The 23,018-nt window shown below is 39.3% G+C and overlaps 1 protein-coding gene across 2 annotated transcripts in view; it reads left to right on the top strand.

The window, feature by feature from the left end:
• The window catches only part of LOC127425702 (palmitoyltransferase ZDHHC18-B), a 39,301-nt gene extending 17,074 nt beyond the window's left edge, over positions 1 to 22,227 (top strand). Inside the window, exons 8-10 of one of the 2 annotated variants that reach the window (XM_051671953.1) lie at positions 6,604 to 6,700; positions 9,274 to 9,350; positions 17,674 to 17,790. In XM_051671953.1, the coding sequence (XP_051527913.1) occupies positions 6,604 to 6,700; positions 9,274 to 9,315 (139 nt within the window). In that variant the 3' untranslated portion in view covers positions 9,316 to 9,350; positions 17,674 to 17,790. Of the gene's footprint in view, positions 1 to 6,603; positions 6,701 to 9,273; positions 9,351 to 17,673 lie in introns of both variants that reach the window. The other variant, XM_051671952.1, reaches the window with a different exon arrangement.
• Positions 22,228 to 23,018: the final 791 nt, after the last annotated feature.

Below are 23,018 nucleotides of genomic sequence, written 5' to 3'. Positions count from 1 at the left end.
GCCCTGCAGAATTTAGTTCCAGCCCTGCTCCAAAATGCCTCCTTGTAATCTTCAAGCACTCCTCAAGACCTTGATTAGCTGCTTCAGGTGTGTTTAATTAGGGTTGGAACTAAACTCTGCTGGACTGTGGCCCTCCAGGAACCGAGTTTGACACGCCTGCTCTACAGAGTTTATTTAAAGGCCAACACATTTTTATAATTTCACATGTTATTTAGCAAAACAAGTGGTCAAAGTTGGCTTTTTATAAAATTCACTCTCTGTGTTCAGAGATTAACACACATACACACATATGGTCTAATAAGCTTCAGAGTTTCATCATGACGCTTCGCATTTTCTTTCCACCATAAAAGCAGATCCTCGTCTGTTGGTCTGCATGACTCCAACAAGAACAGAATATCAATAGAGTAGAGTTCAGGGGGAGAAAATGGACGCCATGCAAGGAGCAGATGTGTGAGCGACGAGCTCTGCGCACTTTGCTGAATTTTTGATTATTCTCATGTTCTAATCTGGTGAAATTTGATTACACCCAGTTACACATATGTCCTTTGTTGCAAAACATGGTAAAGAAGTCAAAATCCTCGGGCTCTGGAGATATTAAAAGACACTTACTTGTTCAGGATGAAAGCCCCGACAGGCCTACAGACCAGGGACTCGATTTGGATGGCGCGGCGAGAGAGGAGATCCAGCGTCAGTTGTCCAACATGTCGATGATGTTGACGAAGATTCTTGCTGACTTGGAGGATCTCGCTGTAATACGTCGATCGATCACGGCGATGGAAATACAATTCTCTGAGTTAGGTACAAGAGTGTCTGATGTTGAAAAACGAATCGATTTTCTGGAATCTTCAGAGAGGGAATTATCCGCTAATCCGCCCGCGACCAAAGTTGATTTGGAACATCTCCTTGAAAAGCTTGAAGATCTTGAAAATAGAAACCGCAGGAATAACGTTCAAATTGTTGGAATTCCTGAGCATGAGGAGGGCAGAGATATGGTGAAATTCCTGGATGAGTTTTTCCCGAGTCTGCTCGACATAACAGGCCACAAGCTGGAAATCGAGCGAGCTCACAGAGTCCCAGCTCACAGATCTGCTGAGGGAGATAGGCCCATGATCGATTCTGGCCAGATTTCTGAGATCATCCGATAAAGATCTTGTGTTGCGCCAGGCGAGGAGCAAAGGGAAGCTTTCTTGGAAGTACCATAATGTTATGCTTTGCGAGTTCGACAAGAGAGAAACACGATCGGTTCAAGGAATGTAAGAAACTCTTACATCAGAAAAAGATCTCGTTTGCTCTGATGTTTCCTGCCAAACTGAGAATAGAAATGAAAAACGGTCGCAAAGTATTCACATGTCCAAATCTGGCAATGTCTTTTATAGAATCAATGACTGAGTAAACCATTGGATGTTTCTCATGTGAGTGGGCCTGACTCGCTGTACCTAACTCTTGAGGAAGCTGGATGAAATTTTGGGTTTTTTGCGTTGGCTCCGCCGTGCAGCTGGAGCTTGTTTTGTGAATAACACTTTTCCTTAAAGAAACTTTTGCATTGATGAAGGATTACATTTGCATTGAAGTTCCCGGCCAGTTAAGAGTGGACACTACGGATGACCTCAAAATATTTACATGCTCACACAAAGGATGTCTTTTATGAAGCTGACGGATTATGTAAGTCATGGTATATATTTTATGCGGCCTCCGAGTGAATTGACTCGACCATCCGGGGAACCGGGATGCCGGTTTTGTTTCTTTTTGTATTGGTTCCGCCTAGCGGCTGGAGCATGTTCTGTTGAATAACACTCCTTTGGAACAGCTGTGGATTAATCTGTTCGTTCTTCGTGCTTATTCCTCCTGCTGGCTGTAGTTTGTTTTTATTTTTTATTTATTTTTTTTTATTTTTTTTAACGGGACATTTGAATGATTACGTCATCCGCTGAACTCATAACAGCTGGCTCACTGAACATTCGTTTGTCTGTCCGAGGAATCTGAACGGTTTTATATCAGCTGGAATTTGTTTTGTGGAAGATCACATCCTTGAGACAGTTCTGTGAATGAATCTACACATTTTTTGTGTTCATTCTTCCTATTAACTGGGTTTATTTCACAAAGTATTTTCTGTTATGTAATTATGCCTCACAAATTTGTGAGGCAAAATTGAGCAATCCGATGGCAAAGTTGTCGTGGGAACTCGTGTGCGTTCATGGACCTTTTGAGTTTAGAGGGATTGATGCCGGTTGGCACTGTCGTGCGCGGGGTTAATGCGCACGTTTTTCTTTTTTTTATTTGTTTTGTTCCGGGGGATGTTCGGGGGTTGATTGTTTCACTAATGGGGAATGTGGTCTTCATAATTTTGTTTTTCACACACAATTTTTTATTTTTATTATATCAATATGTCAAATGTTAATATGAATAAGTTGTCTCTCTCCACATGGAATGTAAATGGGTTGGGGCACCCCATAAAAAGAAGGAAGGTTATTACTTTTCTTAAACGTAAGAAATATGATATAGTGTTTATTCAAGAAACACATCTCTCCCCGCAGGAAGCTGAAAAATTTGGGAAGATATGGGGTGGACATGTTTTCTTTAGTGTTGGCTCAAGTAAGAGCAAGGGAGTCATTATATTGATTAATAAACATTTACAATTCAAATTTCTCAAACAGATTAAAGATAAATTAGGAAGAGTAATTATTGTTTTAGCTGAAATTCAAGGGCAAAGTCTGATTTTGGCTAATATTTACGCGCCTAATGTTGATGATCAAGGCTTTTTTATAGATCTTGAAGGGATGTTGCAAACCGCTGGCACCCCTCATGATATAATATTGGGAGGAGACTTTAATCTTTTGATGGATTCAGTCCTTGATCATAGTGAAGCTAAAGTGTGTAAACCTCCTAGAGCAACACTGACGCTTCACAGGATGTGTAAAAATCTTGGTCTTTCGGATATTTGGAGACTTTTGAACCCATCCGGTAGGGACTATACATTTTTTTCATCAGTCCATAAGACTTATTCTAGAATAGATTTTTTTTTTTGATATCCAAATCCCTTATTTCATCTGTTGTTGATTGCTCAATTGGAAACATTTTAGTCTCAGATCACGCCCTGGTGAGTTTAGAGGTGATGCCACATATAGAGAAAAAGAAATCATATAGTTGGCGCCTTAATGTGTCCTTTTTACAAAATCCTGATTTCCAACAAATGTTAAAGACTGAAATCAATGTTTATATGGAGACCAACTGGTCCTCAGTATCCTCTGTGGGCATGGCTTGGGAGGCACTTAAGGCGGTTCTTAGGGGCTGGATCATACAGTATGCCTCATTCATCAGAAAATCCAAAGCACGAGAACTTGTGGAGTTGGAAGGAAATATTAAAAGTGCCGAGGCAGAGCTGAAGTGCCGAATGTCATCTGATGGCCTCAGAGAATTAACCCGATTGAAATATAGATATAATACTATTTTGTCGCGGAAAGTGGAGTTTTGGTTATTCAGGGCAAGACAGTCATACTTTGAGTTTTGGCTAACCGATTAATTAAGGTTATGACATCTCTTATACATATAGGTCAGGTGGGATTTATTCGGGGCCGTAGCTCTTCTGATAACATCAGGCATCTCGTCAATATCACGTGGTCAGTGGCGAATGATCAATCTCCGGTCGCTGCCATCTCACTTGACACCGAAAAGGTGTTTGATATGGTAGAATTGGATTATCTTTTTAAGATTTTGGAAATGTATGGGTTCGGGAGTACATTTATTGGTTGGATTAAGTTACTTTATAGACACCCGGTAGTGGCGGTACAAACAAATGGATTAATTTCAGATTATTTTACTCTGGATAGGGGCACTCGACAGGGTTGCCCTCTTTCCCCGTTATTGTTCTGTCTTGCCCTGGAACCATTAGCAGCTGCGATAAGAAAGGAGGATGATTTTCCAGGGATGACAGCGGGAGGTGCGGCGCATAAGCTTCTGCTTTATGCAGATGATATTTTATTATTTGTCTCTGAACCTACTAGATCTATGCCTTGCCTCCACAGAATTATTAATTCCTTTTCCAAGTTCTCAGGATACAAAGTCAATTGGTCTAAATCCGAAGCTTTGGCACTGACAGCGTACTGCCCAGAAACGGCTTTCCAGCCGGGTGCTTTCCAGTGGCCCAAACAGGACATTAAGTATTTGGGGATTTTATTCCCAGCAAATTTGTCTGATTTAGTTAGTTAATTTTGACCCTTTAATAAAAAGGTTTTCGAGCGATGTCAGCAGGTGGGCTTCATTACATTTATCGATGATTGGGAAGGTTAATATTATTAAAATGAATTGTATTCCAAAATGTAACTACCTGCTTCAGTCTCTCCCTGTAGATGTCCCCCTCTCTTATTTCAAGCAATTTGATAGCATAGCGAAGTCCTTTATTTGGAATGGTAAGCACCCCAGGTTAAATTTCAATAAGTTACATAGGCCGATTGACAGAGGAGGGCTAGGCCTACCCAAGATTTAGTTTTATTATTATGCATTCAGTCTTAGACATTTGGCTCATTGGTCGCTTCCACCTGAGAGGGCCCCTCCCTGGTTTTGTATTGAAAAGGAAGTTCTTGCATAGCCTTTCGATTAAACTAGCTGGAGAGGTTAAGTCACATCCCGTTATTTTGCATTTGCACTCGATATGGACAAAAGTGTCCAGAGTGTTTAATTCTGATATTTATTTAAATGTTGCCTCGAGCATATGGCAGAACCCTAAACTATGTATTAATAAGTCCCCTTTTTGTTGGTCAGATTGGATTGTGAGGGGGGTTAATGCACTTGGTGACCTATATGAGAGTGGAGTATTGAGATCTTTTGAAAATTTGGTTCAACATTTTGGCATTCCCAGATCTCAGTTTTATAAGTATTTACAGCTTCGCCACCTACTTTGCACTATTTCTGGGAGTGGCACGCACCCACCTAAAGCGGCAGGTGCTTTGGGAGAGGTGATTGCTGCTTTTGGAAAAGGCCATGAAGCATCAGTGTATTACTCCCTACTAATTCAGAGTCTGGGGGATGAAGCCTTGATTTCTGTCAAGAGAGTATGGGGAAAAGATTTGAATTTGGTATTGGAGGATGGAGTGTGGACTAAGATTCTTAAAAATGTCAAGTCTGTATCTAGAGATGCAAGGGTTCGCCTTATGCAATTTAAGATTTTACATAGATTTTATTGGACGCCCTCTAGATTATATAGGCTTGGTCTTAAAGACACACCCACTTGCTGGCAATGCCAGTCAGAAGTTGGAGACACTACCCATGTCTTTTGGGTGTGTTAAGATCCAGGAGTTTTGGTTGAGGGTTCAGAGGTATTTGTGCGACGTTTTGAACACTCAGGTTTTGCTTTGTCCCAGACTCTGTATTTTGGGTGATGGAGTGGTCATGCATTTAGGGGACAATCATATAAAAAACTGGGTTATGACCAGTCTCATGATCGGCAGGCAAGTAAATTTAAGGGGTTGGAAGTCAAGTGGAGCACCCTTTTTTTCGGAGTGGTGTGTGGAAATGGAGAGGGTAGCTGCATTTGAAGAGGCTGTAAGTAGAAGGCTGGGGTTGAGGGACTTATTTGCTAAACAATGGGGCAAATATTTAGTTTTTTTGGGGGAATCTCGGGGAGGGGATGTGGAGAGTGTAGTTTAATCATGTATGTTTATTATTTTATTTATGTGTGTGTGTGTGTGTGTATATGTGTGTGTGTGTGTGTATATATATATAGATTTTATTTTTTTGGATTGTGTGTGTTTTATGTGGGACCACAGGGGTGTTCGTTAGGGGTCAGGGTGGTATTGTATTAGTAGGGTTTAAATGTAAAATGTTGATTCATTATATATGTGTTGAGTTTTTTTCATTGTCATATGCACATGAATCAATAAAAATGTTAATTACAAAAAATAGAGTTCAAAAAGAATCTAAATATTAAGAGGATTGCCACACTTGTTGAAAGCACACAATGAAGATGGCATGATATCTCCAACACCTCAATGACAGATATCCACATTTGGTGAGAGATTCAAAGGGAAAGTACACTATAATTCAGTGCTGCTCACAGCAGGCAAAGAAAGTGAATCTGCGGTACTCGAGTAATGTTTTTAATAGTCGACTAGCCAGAGCAGAACGAGTATTCGATTAGTTGATTACTCGTGCACATCCCTATTCGAAATCCAAACCTCTTAAATTCAGATTGTAAACAAACTAGGCCAAAGGATCAAGCGTCTGTGTTCTACAGGAAAAGTAGTGGTTATCACAGTAGTCTAACTTAGCATTTTGGCCAATCACAGAGCTACCAGAATTATCAGCGAAGGCTCATTTTTTTGTGTCGAGCTGATATTCTTTGCAATTGACTTTTAAAAATAAAATAGTCATTTTGAAAACTGCTATTTTGTTTTTGTTTGAATAATTTAAGATAAGAATGTGTATATCGTCATGCATAGTTCTTATCAACCAAAATGTAGAAAATATTGAGATGTAAATTACTTGTATGGCCCACCCCTAGCCCTGACCAAATCTGCAAAATGTCTATCGTTACTCTGTCTGACAAGTCTGTATTTATTGTTGAGGCTTTATTTTAATTCCTTAATGCCTCTTCTCTCCTCTTGTTAGTTTGATTGACAGGCGAGGGTTTGTGCCCTCTGATGACTCCGTTCAGACCAGTCCCTTGGAAATCGAGCTGCCAGCTGCTAAAAACGACATTAACATGGTAGGACGAGCAGTGACCTCAGGCCGACCTCCACCTCCACCACCCCCCATCATAACCATACAGCCACCTGACATCTCCATTTAACACCACTCAACAGCCTGATGTCCTATGTGTGTCCCAAACCTACCCCACCCCCCTTTTGTTTGTTGTTTATTTTGCATTTTGGCACGAAATGCATCCTTTATTTACATCTCAGTCAATGTTTGGTTCGTTGGACAGCGCACAAGTGCAGGTGTCCTGAAAATGTGTACAGTGTTGAATGTAGCTGTTATGGATTGTGATGTCTCAGACAAGGTCAGATATTTATGTTGTTTACTTTGAGTTTGAAAGAGAAAGGATTGTTTATGGAGGTGGTTTATAGAACATGTTTGGCTCTGAATCTCCTTCACAGATCAGTGAGAATAAGTGTACATGGTTTACAAAAATAAAACGGGTGTTGCTGATGTGCTTCACGTCGCACAAATATGTATCTTCTATTTATAGAAAGAGGAAACAAACCCTCTGGCTTCCTGTAATGTTAGGTGGAATTCACAGTTAATGAGCAGAAGTACTGTAAGTGTCAGAGATTATGTTTATTTGTGGCCTTTATTCAAAGATTTATCTCAAACATCTCTGAAGACCTTAATCACAGACACGGATAATTATAACTAATGGTGCTTTTGAAAAGGTTGTTTATTTATTTTTAACGGAGTATAAATGAAAAACTCGAACAAACTTGTTTGTTTGTCTGTTTTAGGTTTTTGTCATTTTCACACATAGTGGGTGTTTTTCAGCTGTTGAATGTGCTTTACAGTACTTGCTGTTTATTTACAGTTTTTCTGAAAAAAAAAAGTTTTGTTTACGTTCAGATGCTTACCTTGTCACCAAAAAAAGTGCCTTTCACCATGTCAGTAAACAAACAAAAAAAAAAACAACAGCTTTCTCTGGGTGTAACCCAGGGGTGGATAAGTCCATGTCATCCTGCTGTGCACATTTAAATATGACTATTAAATTGTTAATTATATTTAGGTAGAATTGCAGGCAAAAAATTTTGTTAAAGATAAAATTGATGTGCTCATTAGCTTTTTAGTAGATGTGACATAAAGCTGCATTTCTTCAGGTGCTAATTCATCTCATCAGTGTTCACTGTTATAGTGTAGAGCGGATGTTGTGGCAATATACACATGATGATTTGAGATAGTATGTGTGCATGTATTTGTGAAATGTTTGCATGTGACAATGAAGAATTCCCCATGGGAAAAAAAAGGGTTTAAATTCCTGATCTGTTTGTATCTCTTTATTTTTTTTTTTTTTCCTGACAGATTTTGTACATTTTTAAATATATTTTGTATTTGTGTATTTTGAAAATGCATTTTAATTTTAAATAAATATTTTGTAAACTCTACAGCATAATTCCTCTCCTGCATGTTTATCTGCTAAGTTACTGCTAGGGTTGGGAACCAAAAACTGGTTACCAGAACCATATTATTTTAATGACTTTCGGTTCCGTTAACGATTCTTGAACATGCATTTTTCCAGAACACCGTACTAAAATACTCTGACAGTGTTTCTTGCTGCATTATTCAACGGCAACTCTGCACCTGTACTGAATCCAAAATACACAGCGCAACCAGTGTAGTCCGATTTATGAAGGAATGACTCTAATGAAACTGTTCTTTTGAGTCTTCAGCATGAAACACACAGCATGAACATTGTTGACCGATTCCTGAAAGAATGACTCATATGAGCCGGTTCTTTTGAATCTACAGTGCGAAACACAAAGCACGACCAGTTTAGTCTGATTCCCGAACGAATGACTCTTATGAGTCGATTCTTTTGAATTTACAGTGCGACCAGCGTAGTCTGGTCACTACGCTGTTCTTTTTAGTGAATCTAAAACACTTAAGCTATTGAATTAATCTCACTTACCTGAACGTTACGACTTCCATCATGTTCAGTTCGAATGAAAAAATAACTGTCACTATGTACATATACTGTATACATTTATACTGTATATATAAACAAATGATTTAAACATGTTTGCACCATTTTGTTTGTTTAGATTTTAATGTAACATACTAATATACTATATAGTTACAGAAGAAGCAGTTATTGGATTGCATTAATGCCTCTAAATATCATTGAAGTCATTAAAAATGGTGTAAACATGCCTTTTTCAAGAATTTATTTCTGATTTGTTGTTATATCTGCTCTTAAAATCTGAATGATCTCATCATCTGGCAACAGACGGCTGAGGGCAGTAAATACAATAAAAATTGTATTTGTAATTTGTTTCCAAATATTTCTTCAAAAGTAATAAAAGTTAATGGAACCGTTAAGGAACCTGAATCATTAAATTCCTTACAATTCCCATCCCTAGTAACTGCCTTGATTTAGTAAATGTGTATGTAGTGCAAATGTTTTCTGTTTGTGCACACAACACAACTCGTGTTTTCTGGCATGTAAGTACTTGAACTGTGCAGTCATGCATCTGTGCATTAGGGCACATTAGTGCTGTTAACACTCACCAGCCTCAACACATTAACCCTGAACCCTGTGTGTGTGTGTGTGTGTGTGTGTGTGCATGTGTTTAGGAGAAAGATTGCCTGGATTTCGCCCTGTCATGTGCCAGCTGATCGTTCAGTGGGCAGAAGTGGGGCATTATGGGGAGGTTGGTAAGACTCAGGCGGGTTTTTGGGGCACAGACATAAACGATTGTAAGTGGCGTCACATTGGCTCCACACGCTTTTGGCCTGCATGCTGCCTGGTTGCACTGATTCCCGCTGCCATTCCGGAGTGATGCATTGCAGTTGATGCACAACGACAATCAGCACTGCCTCTCTTCCTATTCTGATGACTGACCATATTGCATGTTTAGTTTGCGTATATATTGTGTATGTGTGACTTGTACTGTATTTTGGACTTTGAGCTCATAATTTAATCTTTCTTTTAAAGCTTCAAAGGATCATGCTATAGACCAAAAACGTAGGAATAGTTCACATGAAAATTACGAAAAGTTGTCATTTACTCACCCTCATGTTGTCCCAAACCCATATGACTTTCTGTCTTCCGTGAGACACAAAAGGAGATGTTTTAAAGAATGTCCGAGCTTCCCTTTTCCATACAATAAATGCAGATAGTGACAAGGGGCTGTCAAGCTCAATAAAGGACTAAAAAACAACCTGGTCTCAAAGAATCGCATTACTGCATCAAAATGTTTTCAAAATGATTTTTACATGGCTCGTACGTATCACGGCAGTTTCCTGGTAAAATGAACACTAAAGACGCTCCAACAATGACTTGTTCACTTTCCACAAGTAAAACACCAGATTGTCAGTTCATAAACACTTACTTTTCACTCATGTAATTCTATCTTATGACATCTAAACACTTTAACTAGAGCGCACGACAGATTTTAACATTTGCATTACATAACCAACTGCATTTACAAGCTTGTTTGAGTGTGATCAAACTGTGTGGTTCCTCAACGGACAGAGTGTTGCACTTGTGATTCAAAGGAAGTGGTACGAGTCCTGAAGAGTGAGTCAACGTGAGCCAAAAGTGTCGTACAAGCACCACAAAATGACATTGTTGCTTCAGCAATTGTATTATTCATGTCAGGTTTATGACACTATCGGTTAGATTTAGGTTTCAAGTTTAGGGTAGGGAGGTACAGTAGAAGTCAGAAGTTTACATACACCTTAGTCAAATACATTTAAACTCAGTTTTTCACAATTCCTGACATTCAATTGTAGAAAACACTCCCTGTCTTAGGTCAGTTAGGATCACTAATTTATTTTAAGAATGTGAAATGTCAGATATATAGTAGAGAGAATGATTTATTTCAGCTTTTATTTCTTTCATCACATTCCCAGTGGGTCAGAAGTTTACATACACTTTGTTAGTATTTGGCAGCATTGCCTTTAAATTGTTTAACTTGGGTCAAACGTTTTGGGTAGCCTTCCAGAAGCTTCTCACAATAAGTTGCTGGAATTTTGGCCCATTCCTCCAGACAGAACTGGTGTAACTGAGTCAGGTTTGTAGGCCTCCTTGCTCGCACATGATTTTTCAGTTCTGCCCACAAATTTTCTATCAGATTGAGGTCAGGGCTTTGTGATGGCCACTCCAGTACCTTGACTTTGTTGTCCTTAAGCCATTTTGCCACAACTTTGGAGGTATGCTTGGGGTCATTGTCCATTTGGAAGACCCATTTGCGACTGAGCTTTAACTTCATGGCTGATGTCTTGAGATGTTGCTTCAATATATCCACATAATTTTCCTTCCTCATGATGCCATCTATTTTGTGAAGTGCACCAGTCCCTCCTGCAGCAAAGCACCCCCACAACATGATGCTGCCACCCCCATGCTTCACGGTTGGGATGGTGTTCTTCAGCTTGCAAGTCTCACCCTTTTTCCTCCAAACATAACGATGGTCATTATGGCTAAACAGTTCTATTTTTGTTTCATTAGACCAGAGGACATTTTTCCAAAAAGTAAGATCTTTGTCGCCATGTGCACTTGCAAACTGTATTCTGGCTTTTTTATGGTGGTTTTGGAGCAGTGGCTTCTTCCTTACTGGGCAGCGTTTCAGGTTATGTCGATATAGGACTCGTTTTACTGTGTATATAGATACTTGTCTACCTGTTTCCTCCAGCATCTTCACAGGGTCCTTTGCTGTTGTTCTGGGATTGATTTGCACTTTTCGCACCAAACTACGTTCATCTCTTGGAGACAGAATGCGTCTCCTTCAAATCAAATCAAATCACTTTATTGTCACACAGCCATATACACAAGTGCAATGGTGTGTGAAATTCTTAGGTGCAGTTCCAATCAACATAGCAGTCGTGACAGTGATGAGACATATACCAATCTACAATAAACATCAAATTAACACAGCACAATTAAACATCTGTTATACACATAATTACACTCAACAATATACAAATAATAACATACACTGTACAGTATACAATACGCACTATATAGATACACATTAATCAATCAATAAAAATAAAAAATAAAAAATAAAAATATATAAAAAAGTATATATATATATATAGAATGTACAGTATTGTACTGTATTGACATTCAGGCTGTCAGTTGATAGTCAGTTGTTAAGAGAGAATATAATATAATAATAATATAATTTATGACAGTCTGGTGTGAGATATAAGAGTAAGGGTAATAAAGTGCAGTGCTGATGTATTTGATCGTGGGAGATCAAGAGTTCAGAAGTCTGATTGCTTGGGGGAAGAAGCTATCATGGAGTCGGCTGGTGCGGGTCCTGATGCTGCGATACCGCCTACCTGATGGTAGCAGTGAGAACAGCCCATGGCTCGGGTGGCTGGAGTCTCTGATGATCCTCCGAGCTTTTTTCACACACCGCCTTGTATATATTTCCTGGAGGGAGGGAAGCTCACCTCCGATGATGTGTCTGGCAGTTCGCACCACCCTTTGCAGTGCTTTGTGGTTGTGGGCGGTGCTATTGCCGTACCAGGCGGAGATGCAGCCAGTCAGGATGCTCTCTACAGTGCAGGTGTAGAACCATGTGAGGATGTGGCAGTTCATTCCAAACTTCCTCGGCCATCTCAGGAAGAAGAGGCGCTGATGAGCCTTCTTCACAACGACTTCAGTGTGGATGGACCATGTGAGTTCCTCAGTGATGTGGACACCCAGGAACTTGAAACTGCTGACTCTCTCCACTGGTGCTCCATTGATGTTGATGGGGCTGTGTTCTCTGTCTTTTCTTCTGAAGTCCACCACGAGCTCCTTTGTCTTACTGACGTTGAGGGAGAGGTTGTGCTCCTGACACAAGTGTGTCAGAGTGTGCACCTCCTCTCTGTAGGCTGTTTCATCATTGTCAGTGATCAGACCTACCACCGTAGTATCATCAGCAAACTTAATGATGGCATTGGAGCTATGTGTTGCCACACAGTCATGTGTGTACAGGGAATACAGGAGTGGGCTGAGAACACAGCCCTGTCGGGCTCCAGTGTTGAGGGTCAGTGAGGAGGAGATGTTGCTGCCTATTCTAACCACCTGGCATCTGCTTGACAGGAAGTCCAGGATCCAGCTGCACAGCGAGCTGTTTAAGCCCAGAGCCCGGAGTTTCTCATCTAGCTTGGAGGGCACTATGGTGTTGAATGCTGAGCTGTAGTCTACAAACAGCATTCTCACATAAGTGTTCTTTTTTCCAGGTGGGAGAGAGCAGTGTGTATTGTAGATGCGATGGCATCATCAGTGGAGTGGTTGTTGCGGTAAGCAAACTGCAGTGGGTCAAGAGAGAGAGGCAGTACAGAGCAGATGTAATCTCTGATTAGTCTCTCAAAGCATTTGCTGATGATGGGGGTCAGAGCAACAGGACTCCAGTCATTTAAGCAAGTTATTTTTGATTGTTTTGGAACAGGCACAATGGTGGATGTTTTAAAGCATGTGGGGACTACAGACAAAGAGAGGGAAAGGTTGAAAAAAATCCGTAAAAACACCAGCCAGCTGGTTCGTGCACGCTCTGATGACGCAGCCCGGAATGCCGTCTGGGCCCGCGGCTTTGCGGATATTCACCCGTCGGAAGGATCGGGTTACATCCGCTACAGAGACGGAGAGTGAACTAACCTCTGTAGCTTCAGCCGCGAGAGCTCTCTCCGGGCGGTGTTATTTCCCTCGAAACGAGCATAAAAATATTTAGCTCATCCGGTAGAGAGGCAGCGGTGTTCATGGCGGAGTTTTTATTCCCTTTAAAGATGATGTTAATTCCCTGCCACATGCTTCTAGAGTTGGTGGTGTTAAACTGTCCTTCAATCTTGCTCCTGTACTGGCGTTTTGCGGTTCTGATAACTGGCTTGTTTACACTCCTCCGCGTTACCGGAATTAAAAGCGGAGGTCCGCACATTAAGTGCCGCTTGAACATCGCTATTAATCCATGGTTTCTGGTTCGGATAGATCCGTATTGTTCTGGTCGGAACGACGTCCTCTACGCATGTTCTGATGAAACGCATTACGCTATCAGCGTAAAGCTCGATGTCATCATCAGAGGCGGACCGGAACATCTCCCAGTCCATGTGATCAAAACAGTCTTGTAGCGTAGAATCTGATTGGTCCGACCAGCACTGGATCGTTCTGAGGGTGGGTGCTTCCTGTTTCAATTTCTGCCTGTAAGCGGGCAGAAGCAGAATGGAAGAGTGGTCCGATTTGCCAAAAGGTGGGCGGGGGAGGGATCTGTAGCCATCCCGGAACGGAGAGTAGCAATGGTCCAAAACCCGGTCCCCTCGTGTGTTGAAACTAATGTGCTGGTGATATTTTGGTGCGACTGATTTTAAACTGGCTTTGTTAAAGTCCCCGGTCACAATGAACGTGGCCTCAGGGTGCGTGGTTTCCTGCTCACTTATAATCCCATACAGATCCTTGAGTGCCTGGTCTGTGTCGGCTTGTGGTGGGATGTACACAGCAGTGATAATGACCGCTGTGAATTCCCTCGGTAGCCAGAATGGTCGACACAGAAGCATGAGAAATTCCAGATCAGGAGAGCAGAAAGACTTGATAGAATGTACGTTCCTCTGATCACACCAGGATTTGTTGATCATAAAACATACACCACCTCCTCTGCTTTTACCTGAGAGGTCTTTCGCTCTGTCCGCTCGGTGCACGGAGAACCCCGCGTGTTCAATGGCTGAGTCTGGAATCTCCGCAGACATCCAAGTTTCCGAAAGGCAGATAATGCAGCAGTCCCTTGTATCTCGTTGGAAAGAGATCCGCGGTTTCACTTGCAGAGCTTGTTATCCAGAGACTGAACATTTGCCAGTAGAATACTGGGTAGCGGGGGTCGATTTGCGCGGCGTCTTACTCTGATGAGAACGCCAGCTCTGTTTCCCCTTTTCCTTTTGCGTTTCCACGGCCGTGCTGCCCAGACAAAGGGCTCCGCTTGTGTGTTTGTAAACAGCGGGTCGGCATTGAGGAATGTGAAGTCCGGTTTTCGGTGTGAGATCGCTGAACCAATGTCCAAAAGTGTTTGTCTGTTGTAGACAATAAGGCAGACAACATCCAAGACAAAAAAACATAAGAATTGTGAACAAAACAAACAAAACACTACTACCCTGTGTCGGAGCTCGCAACGCAGCAGCCATACTCGGCGCCATCTTGACATTTGTGCTCCTGAGCGGTATGATGGCTGCGTGGTCCCATGGTGTTTATACTTGCGTACTATTGTTTGTACAGATGAACGTGGTACCTTCAGGCATTTGGAAATTGCTCCCAAATATGAACCAGACTTGTGGAGGTCCACAGTTTTTTTTTCTGAGGTCTTGGCTGATTGCTTTCGATTTTCCCATGATGTCAAGCAAAGAGGCGCTGAGTTTGAATGTAGGTCTTAAAATACATCCACAGGTACACCTCCAATTCAGTACACCTCCTATCAGAAGCTAATTGTCTAACTGGCTTGACATCATTTTCTGGAATTTTCCAAGCTGCTTAAAGGCACAGTTAACTTAGTGTATGTAAACTTCTGACCCAACTTCTGAATTGTGATATGGTCAGTTAAAAGTGAAGCAGTCTGTCTGTAAACAATTGTTGGAAAAATTACTTGTCATGCACAAAGTAGATGTCCTAAACGACTTGCCAAAACTATAGTTTGATAATATGAAATTTGTGGAGTGGTTAAAAAATGAGATTTAATGACTTCAACCTAAGTGTATGAAAACGTTTGACTTCAACTGTAGGTTTTGTTGAATTAAAATGCGATAGAGCATTAACCTTAAAAAACCTCATCTGTTTGGGAGAACATTTAACTCGCTTTTAGCGAGTTAATTTCACCTCTGAACTTGCACCTTGGACGGGCAAGTGGTGAAGACACGTGCAAATGTGATTTGAAAGATTAGAACAAAGGGGACGTTTTTCAGTAAATAACAACTTAAACTGCCGTTCCTCATACAAAGCTATTGTTTGATTTCGGAAGACTTAAAATAAAGCACATGAGTTTCATGGACTACTTTTTCTGTCTTTTTATGGTGTTTTTCTGCTGCTTTCGTTGTATAGAAAAGAGTAGTTCTGAAATTTTTTAACACATTTCCGCTTGTGCTCCATGTATGCAAGAAAATCAGGTTTCAGAACACATGGGGATGAATGTGCGAGATGAACTGCCAACAACAGACCTATTCACACCGAGACTGAAACTAATTAAATTAAAAACAATTTTCACCCCTCTACAGCAGTTCTACAAACATTTAATTTGTTGCACGGATCTTTAAGTATTCAGCTGTCAGTGCATGATATTAATATATTTAATGCAGTAAAGGCAGTTATTTACCTAATTTGGTATAACTATTTCATTAGTTCTTTCCATGTTTTTGATGCATTTTGAGGAATATAGAAAATGTGTTAAGAGCGCTATTGCATACATCCCGTATCTTCTGTCTTTATATTTATGCATGTTTTTTGCTATATTCCAAATGATCTCTCGAACCCAGCTGTTCTTTTTGAATGCCTGGAAAATACAACACAAGGTACAGTGATATACAGTAAATACATGTGAAATAATGTAAATTAAGTAAAACAGGTATAGCTTAAAATACGATGCATATAAAATAATATAAAAGAAGACACAGGCTTGCAATCTTTTCTTTAATTATTGCATATTTGTATTGAATTCAGGGTTTCTTGTGCATGGGGAGAAAAAGAGCACCGTTACAGGAATACTTGTGTTATATTATCCTTGCAATAAAAATAGCAATGAGGGTCTGCAATTCAATTTGCTACACTTGTAGTAAAGAATTGAATGTAAATATTGATATTTTACAATGCGCTGAATTGTGCTGCAGCAGAAACATTCTTATCTCATTGGTCAGTCAGTTTTCATTGCAATCAGAAGGAAAAAAAATCAGACTGCTCCCCGTAGAAAAAAACCTTTGGATTTTTGTCGGACCTGGTGTGAATAGCGTCATAGGAATCCATTGTTCTTTTTCAAAAGCTTGTTCGAAATGAACATTCTCACTGAAAATTCAGTCTTGGTGTGACTAGGCCTTTAAATAATGACAAAATGTAAATTTGAGATCTAGTCATACAGTTTTATACAGCAGAAGATATCTCATAATAGGGTAGAGGGTACAAAGGGGCTGAAGGCCCCCCGGGATAAAAGGCACTTTTGAGATTTTTTCTTCTTCTCCCAAAACACCATATAGCAACAAACCAACATAAATTTCACAGCACTTTCGTAAATTTTCCTGTTCCATGAGGTCATTGTGTGCAATTTCTAAAGTTTAATTTTGAGGTCATTTAATCTAACATTTAATTACTTAAAAAATGTTGAAAATGTATATAGCTAATGAAAATCCCTGAAATTGTTAGAGAATTGTTTGAGACTAAATATTTATTTGTCATTTTCAGTTTTGTTCAAGGTAATTAAATCAAAAGTGAGTAAGTGTAAGGATAGTATTTGGACTCACATTGCCTGATCCAATCACAACAGAGATTCATTTGTTTATAGAATACTTGAGATGCTATGAAATGCAAAATGTGTTTGAAATTAACAGGAAATGGTGCACCCTTATTCTAAGTGTGGGGTAAAAGGCTCCCTTGCCACCTTTTCTTTAAAAAAAATAATTTTAATCAAAATAACTTAGTTATTATTTCTTTTCACACAAATAATGTTGCTCCATAAATACCCATAAAATAAATTTCAGTTTTTTAATCTTGATACTCTTTGCGACCAGATCAAAAGCACATTTACCTTAAGGGGGTGCCTTTTGCCACATTGTACCCTAATGACATCTGCATGACTCATCTGTGATGCTGTTTTCTGATTGGCCATTGCTTACTTTTCAGCTATTTAAGTTTTTCTTTTTAAACCATGCACCTCGAAACTTATACTTTTGCTTTCAACTCTGTTTTGGACCACTGGTCCTAACTTGAATCTACTTCTGTTTTTGTCTTTGTCACATTCCTTTACTCTGTCATCCTTTTCATTCTTTCTCCCCATCCATCTTTCCCCCTGTGTTCCTCTGCAGTGCACACAGGGCACTAAAGGTCTGCTGGAAACGGCTTCTCGTTCTCCTCTCCTGACAAGCTCCTGTCCGCAAGCCAAGCCCCAAGTGGTGCCACCAGCCCTGGACCCTCTTCAAGAGATCGTCCCCTCTCCTGCCCCAGAGCTGCCCAAGATCGTTGGAGGACGCCAGTCGACCAGCACGCCTCACAAACACCACTCTCACCACAGATCCAAAGGAAAGCAAACCAGTCATCACACCCACAAGATGACCAACTCCTCTCCAAGACCTCATCACAGTCACAGTTCAAGAGGGCGTAAAGACTCAAAGACCAGAGACCAAAAATTCAGTTCTCTTCGCTGAACACTCTGACTTCAAGAATCTGCAAATGTCCTCATGTTGGGGATGTTGATGCGTTAATTTGCTTGGATTGTCTGAGTTTATATTCATAGAATTGATTCATTAAAGGTGAAGTGTGTAATCTCTGTGCCATCAAATGTAACTGCAAAACTACTAACTGTTTTCAGACAGGTTTCCCGAACTCACACATTGGTTGCACCAATGTTCTTATGTCGTGCTAGTCAGGATGCTCAAACAAACGGAGCAATATTTTGGTGGCACAACAGAGTTGCACTTTTCGGGGAAATCAACCTACAAATGGCTTGCTTGTAGTGTTCGCATAATAAACTGGAATATATAAACTGGGAAAGTATTTTAACATTGAAAGAAATTACATTCTTCGGTTTTAATAAACTAAGCACAGTATTAAACTGTTACTGTACCATAGAGGAATACTATCACACCAGTGGTCCTCAACGATCAGTGAAGTTATGAAGTATGGACTCCCCTTTACGAGAGTGGTTTAAATGAAAAACTGTGTATTGAATCTACTGGTTGTTCCCATGATGTTTCAAATGTTGTAGACAAGCACAAAGAGGGTCCATTGGTCTTAAGAAACAAACTACAGTCAATTGCCATTGAGACTAGTCTGTTCTCGGCGTGTTTCTAAAAGAGCTTTATTGGAACAGCAGTAATGGAACAATATGAACATTGTTGTCCACTGCCTGGACATTGAAATCTGGGACTGATTTTTTTCTGGCCTTTTTAAAGGAATATTGGTAAAACTTTACTTTAAACTTCCATTTATTAAAAGAGTTTATAAAGGGTTCATAAATGATCAATATTCATTTAGAAATGCAAACAAATCACTGATGTGTGGTTATAACAGCATGCATAATAAGGGTGACTTTCATGCAATACTTGCCAATTAGTGAGCCATTTCACCTCACACTTATTCAACTTTAACCTGTAATATAAAGTGAACACATACAGGTATAAAGCCTTTAATAAGGAGCTGCCAACATTAGAAGCCTATATATATATATATATATATATATATATATAAAGTTTAATATGGTTTAATGGTCATCAGGCTTTATTAAAGCCATATCACACGAGCAAGAGTGCTGTATGGCCCTACATCAGCACGGCTGTAATTCAGCCACAGGTAATCACCATCATGCTGATTTAGGACCATACAACATGATTGCAAATGTGATATTGCTTTTACACAAAAGTTTAATGTAAAAGTAAAAAAAAAAAAAAAAAAAAAGAGGAAAAACACAAAAAACGCACTTGTGCATGGAACTACTTTCTTACGCCACAGATCAGAATCTGCTGTTGCTGATCAAAAGATATGCACAAGCCTCCATTACTAATTCAAAAATATCACTTTAGAACTAGTATCGATGGCTTTGGCTGTTTCTAACAAGTAACTGGAGAAATTGAGTGTGTGCGATTACCTGTGTCTGTCGTAACTCCCAAGCAGAGATGATCAGTAAAGCTGTAGTTGTTTAACTCCATTCCTCAGCTGTAGTGTAGCGTTAGTCAGCTTGCTGAAGATTATGGAATTTTGGTCATCCTTTTTTCTCCATGTAAAAAATAGCTGTCCGAGGAGGGTCCTCTCTGAGCATTTCATGGTAGCTGGTTCATTGTGTCCTCCATGTTGAATGTTTAAATTTGCTCCCAATGTGGAAACTCTGGTAGGTAAGCACCTTTAGTACGTTTGATAAATTCTTCTGTTTTGTTTCTCAGCTGTGATACGCCTTAATGCTGATGCTGTAAGTTTAACTCTATTTCCCAGCTGTAGTGTAGTAGTAATCCAAGCAATCATGGAGTTAGAGACAATGCCATTCGCTTCAAAGAAACCGCTCACTGACTGGCAGCGCTGCCTGAAATGAAGGTCGTCAACTCAACTGACTCACAACACATAAAATGAAAATCTAGCTGCTTTTAACACATCGGCGCTGCTCTTAAACTTTATTTTTGAATGCCACGAACACAAGCGGAGTGATACAAAGAGTGAAGCCTCCAAGTGCTGCTGTTCTGAGACATCAGCACTCTTGGAACGCCTCGCATCCAATCAGATTTGAGGACCATAACTAACTGTAGTATAATATATGATATATGCTGTGAATGACCAAAAAAGTGTTTTTGCAGAGGACTTTAGGTAACTAGGACTAAGTAAGTTGGAGTGGCACCATTCGTTTGACATCAACGTGTCAAGGAAAATGGCGACACAATGAATTCAAGACATTAAAGGTGCTGTAAGGTATTTTAGCCATTCTAGTTCCACGAGACTGAGCCGTTGAATTAGCCAAGCCCCCTCTTCCAAAACCCTGCACTCCAAAGATAACAAAATGAACTTTACTTAGGTCCACATCATGCAGAAATGGTTGTTAAAAACAGCAGCAGCAAAATGGCACCCTCAACGGATAATTGTTATAAACAACATGGCATAAAAATGGCAGTAAGCCATTAATAATAATAATAATAATAATAATAATTCACTAAAACTACAGTACAATGAGAACACGCAAAATGATTGACAGGTCGAAACCGTCAGAGAAAGTAATGTTAAAGTAATGAATATAAACACAAAGTGGACTGTAGCAAAATGACAATCCCTCCTTTTAATCTCACGATAATTATCTCACTATTTGGCAAGTACTGGATGAAAGGTGCCCTTTTCATGCATGTTGTTATAACTGCATATAAATGTTGTATAATGCATTTGTAAATGACTTATTAGTCATTAACAAACCCCTTTTTAAACCCTTAACCAAGGGAACATTAACGTAAAGTGTTAACCGAAATATATCACACAAACTTGAAAATTCTGTCATTATTTATTCACACACGTCATTATTCATATATATATATATATATATATATATATATATATATATATATATATATATATATATATATATACATATACTTACACACACACACATTCAGAAACTATTCAGACCCACTCACATTTTGTTGTTGCAGCCTTATGCCTTTTCACATCTATATACACTCCATACCCCAAAAAGACAAAGCAAAAACCAGATTTTTGATTACTTTGCAAATGTATTAAAAAGAAAAGAAAGAAAAGGTATCTGGAACACAAACATGACAGTTCATAGTAACCCAAGCTGTCAATCTCCACCCCCCCCCAAAAAAACAGAAAAGCACTGTAAAAGTAATCCATACGACTTGTGCGATAGCTTCAGGGGAGGGCAAGAGTATCAGTGCATAACTCTAAATTTAATTTGTGTATGGCTTTAGAAGGCTTTAGAAGGCAGTGCGCAAGTAACATTTACTACTTTTATAATACTTTTATGATGTTTTTGTTGTTTTTTGGAGCTTAAAATTCCCTGGTCCCTATAAAATGTCGTATGGTAAGAGTTGCATAACAATTCTTCAAAATTTCTATTAAGAAACAGCGTATGTGTTTGGAAAGACAAGAAGGTGAGTAAATGATATTGATAGAATTTTTTATTTTTAGGTGATATACTGTATATCTTTAAAGTCACATCGGGATATACTGGTCAAGCTTCAACAAGCAAAAGCCAATCTTCTTTATACAAAAAACAAAAACAAAAAAACAAGAGCATGCCTGGGGAATATAGCTCACGATCATTTATCATTGGTCATGTTGAACAAAAATCTTCTTACATACAATTCCTTTTCTCTCAAATGACTTCAGCATGATTTTGTAACATATTGTGTTTGAAACATAGTAATGTTTGATAAATGTGCACAAGTACCTGCTAATATTGATGTGATGAACCCTTGATAACCACGGTAAAGATCTTGTAAATCTTTCCACGCTTGCTGTTCAAATTCACATGGCATTCCTAAACCAATGCTGTCTATCAATAATTAGTAAAGTCTTCATGCACTAACCCTTAATGCAGCAATACTGTACTGGTTTATTTGGGAACTCTTCATTGTTTGACTAACATGCTGTTGTATTATGTTGTATATGTGGACCACTGAGATCTTTGAATGGGTACAGGGATGTGGGTAGAGTATTGTTATCCAGGTTTTGTCTTAAAATATGCAAAATGAATGTTATTTATGAATGCTGAAATTTATCCTCTGTTTCTCAAAACCTCTGCAAAATTTGCACAAATAAATTTAAAGAACTAACAGGCCTGTTTGGAGTATGTGGTTAATAATGTGTCATAAAGTTTCTGGATTAACTCTCCTGTGGTATTCGGTCATTTTTGACCAAAATATATATATTTTAAAATTTAATAAAAATGTTTTCCTTTATCTGAGCAGTACAAAACTTGGTGACTTTTCCTCCATTTGCCATCTGAACATACAAAAATAAAATAAAAAAATTGGGCTTGATTCATTAAGTCTAAGTGGTCATAAAAAGAAAAGCGGCACCTTTGGTATTGGCAGTCAAAATTGACCGGCCATTGAAAATGAATAGGAAAGACCAAAAAACAGAGCAATTTTTTTTTTATCTGTCAAATACAATCAATAAATCAGCCACAATGCAGGAAAAAAAAAAAAAAAAAAAACAGACAGAAATTACAGGGTGAGACTCTAAAATATCCTCAGTGCAAAACACACTAACGAACACACACACACACACACACACACATGTTAGTGCAGCTATCATTATGAGGACTCTCCATAGACATAATGATTTTGATACTGTACAAACTATAGATTCTATCCCCTAACCCTAACACTAAACTCTAACCCTCACAAAAACTTTCAGCATTTTTACATTTTCAATAAAACATCATTTAGTATGTTTTTTAAGCTATTTAAATTATGGGGACACTAGAAATGTCCTCATAAACCACATTTATAGCATAATACCCTTGTAATTACCAGTTTGTAACCTTAAAAAAAAAGTCCTCGTAAACCACTTAAACCTGCCCACATATACACATTCACACACACACACACACACACACACACACACACACACACACACACACACATACCATGTATTTATATCATTGTGGGGACTCTCCAAAAACATAGTTTAGTATGTTTAATAAGCCATTTCCCTC

Source organism: Myxocyprinus asiaticus, chromosome 34 (assembly GCF_019703515.2).
Source record: "Myxocyprinus asiaticus isolate MX2 ecotype Aquarium Trade chromosome 34, UBuf_Myxa_2, whole genome shotgun sequence".
In the NCBI taxonomy this organism is placed as follows: Eukaryota; Metazoa; Chordata; class Actinopteri; order Cypriniformes; family Catostomidae; genus Myxocyprinus; species Myxocyprinus asiaticus.
Note: the sequence above shows the minus strand (reverse complement) of the source record. Positions and strands in the feature narration are given on the sequence as shown.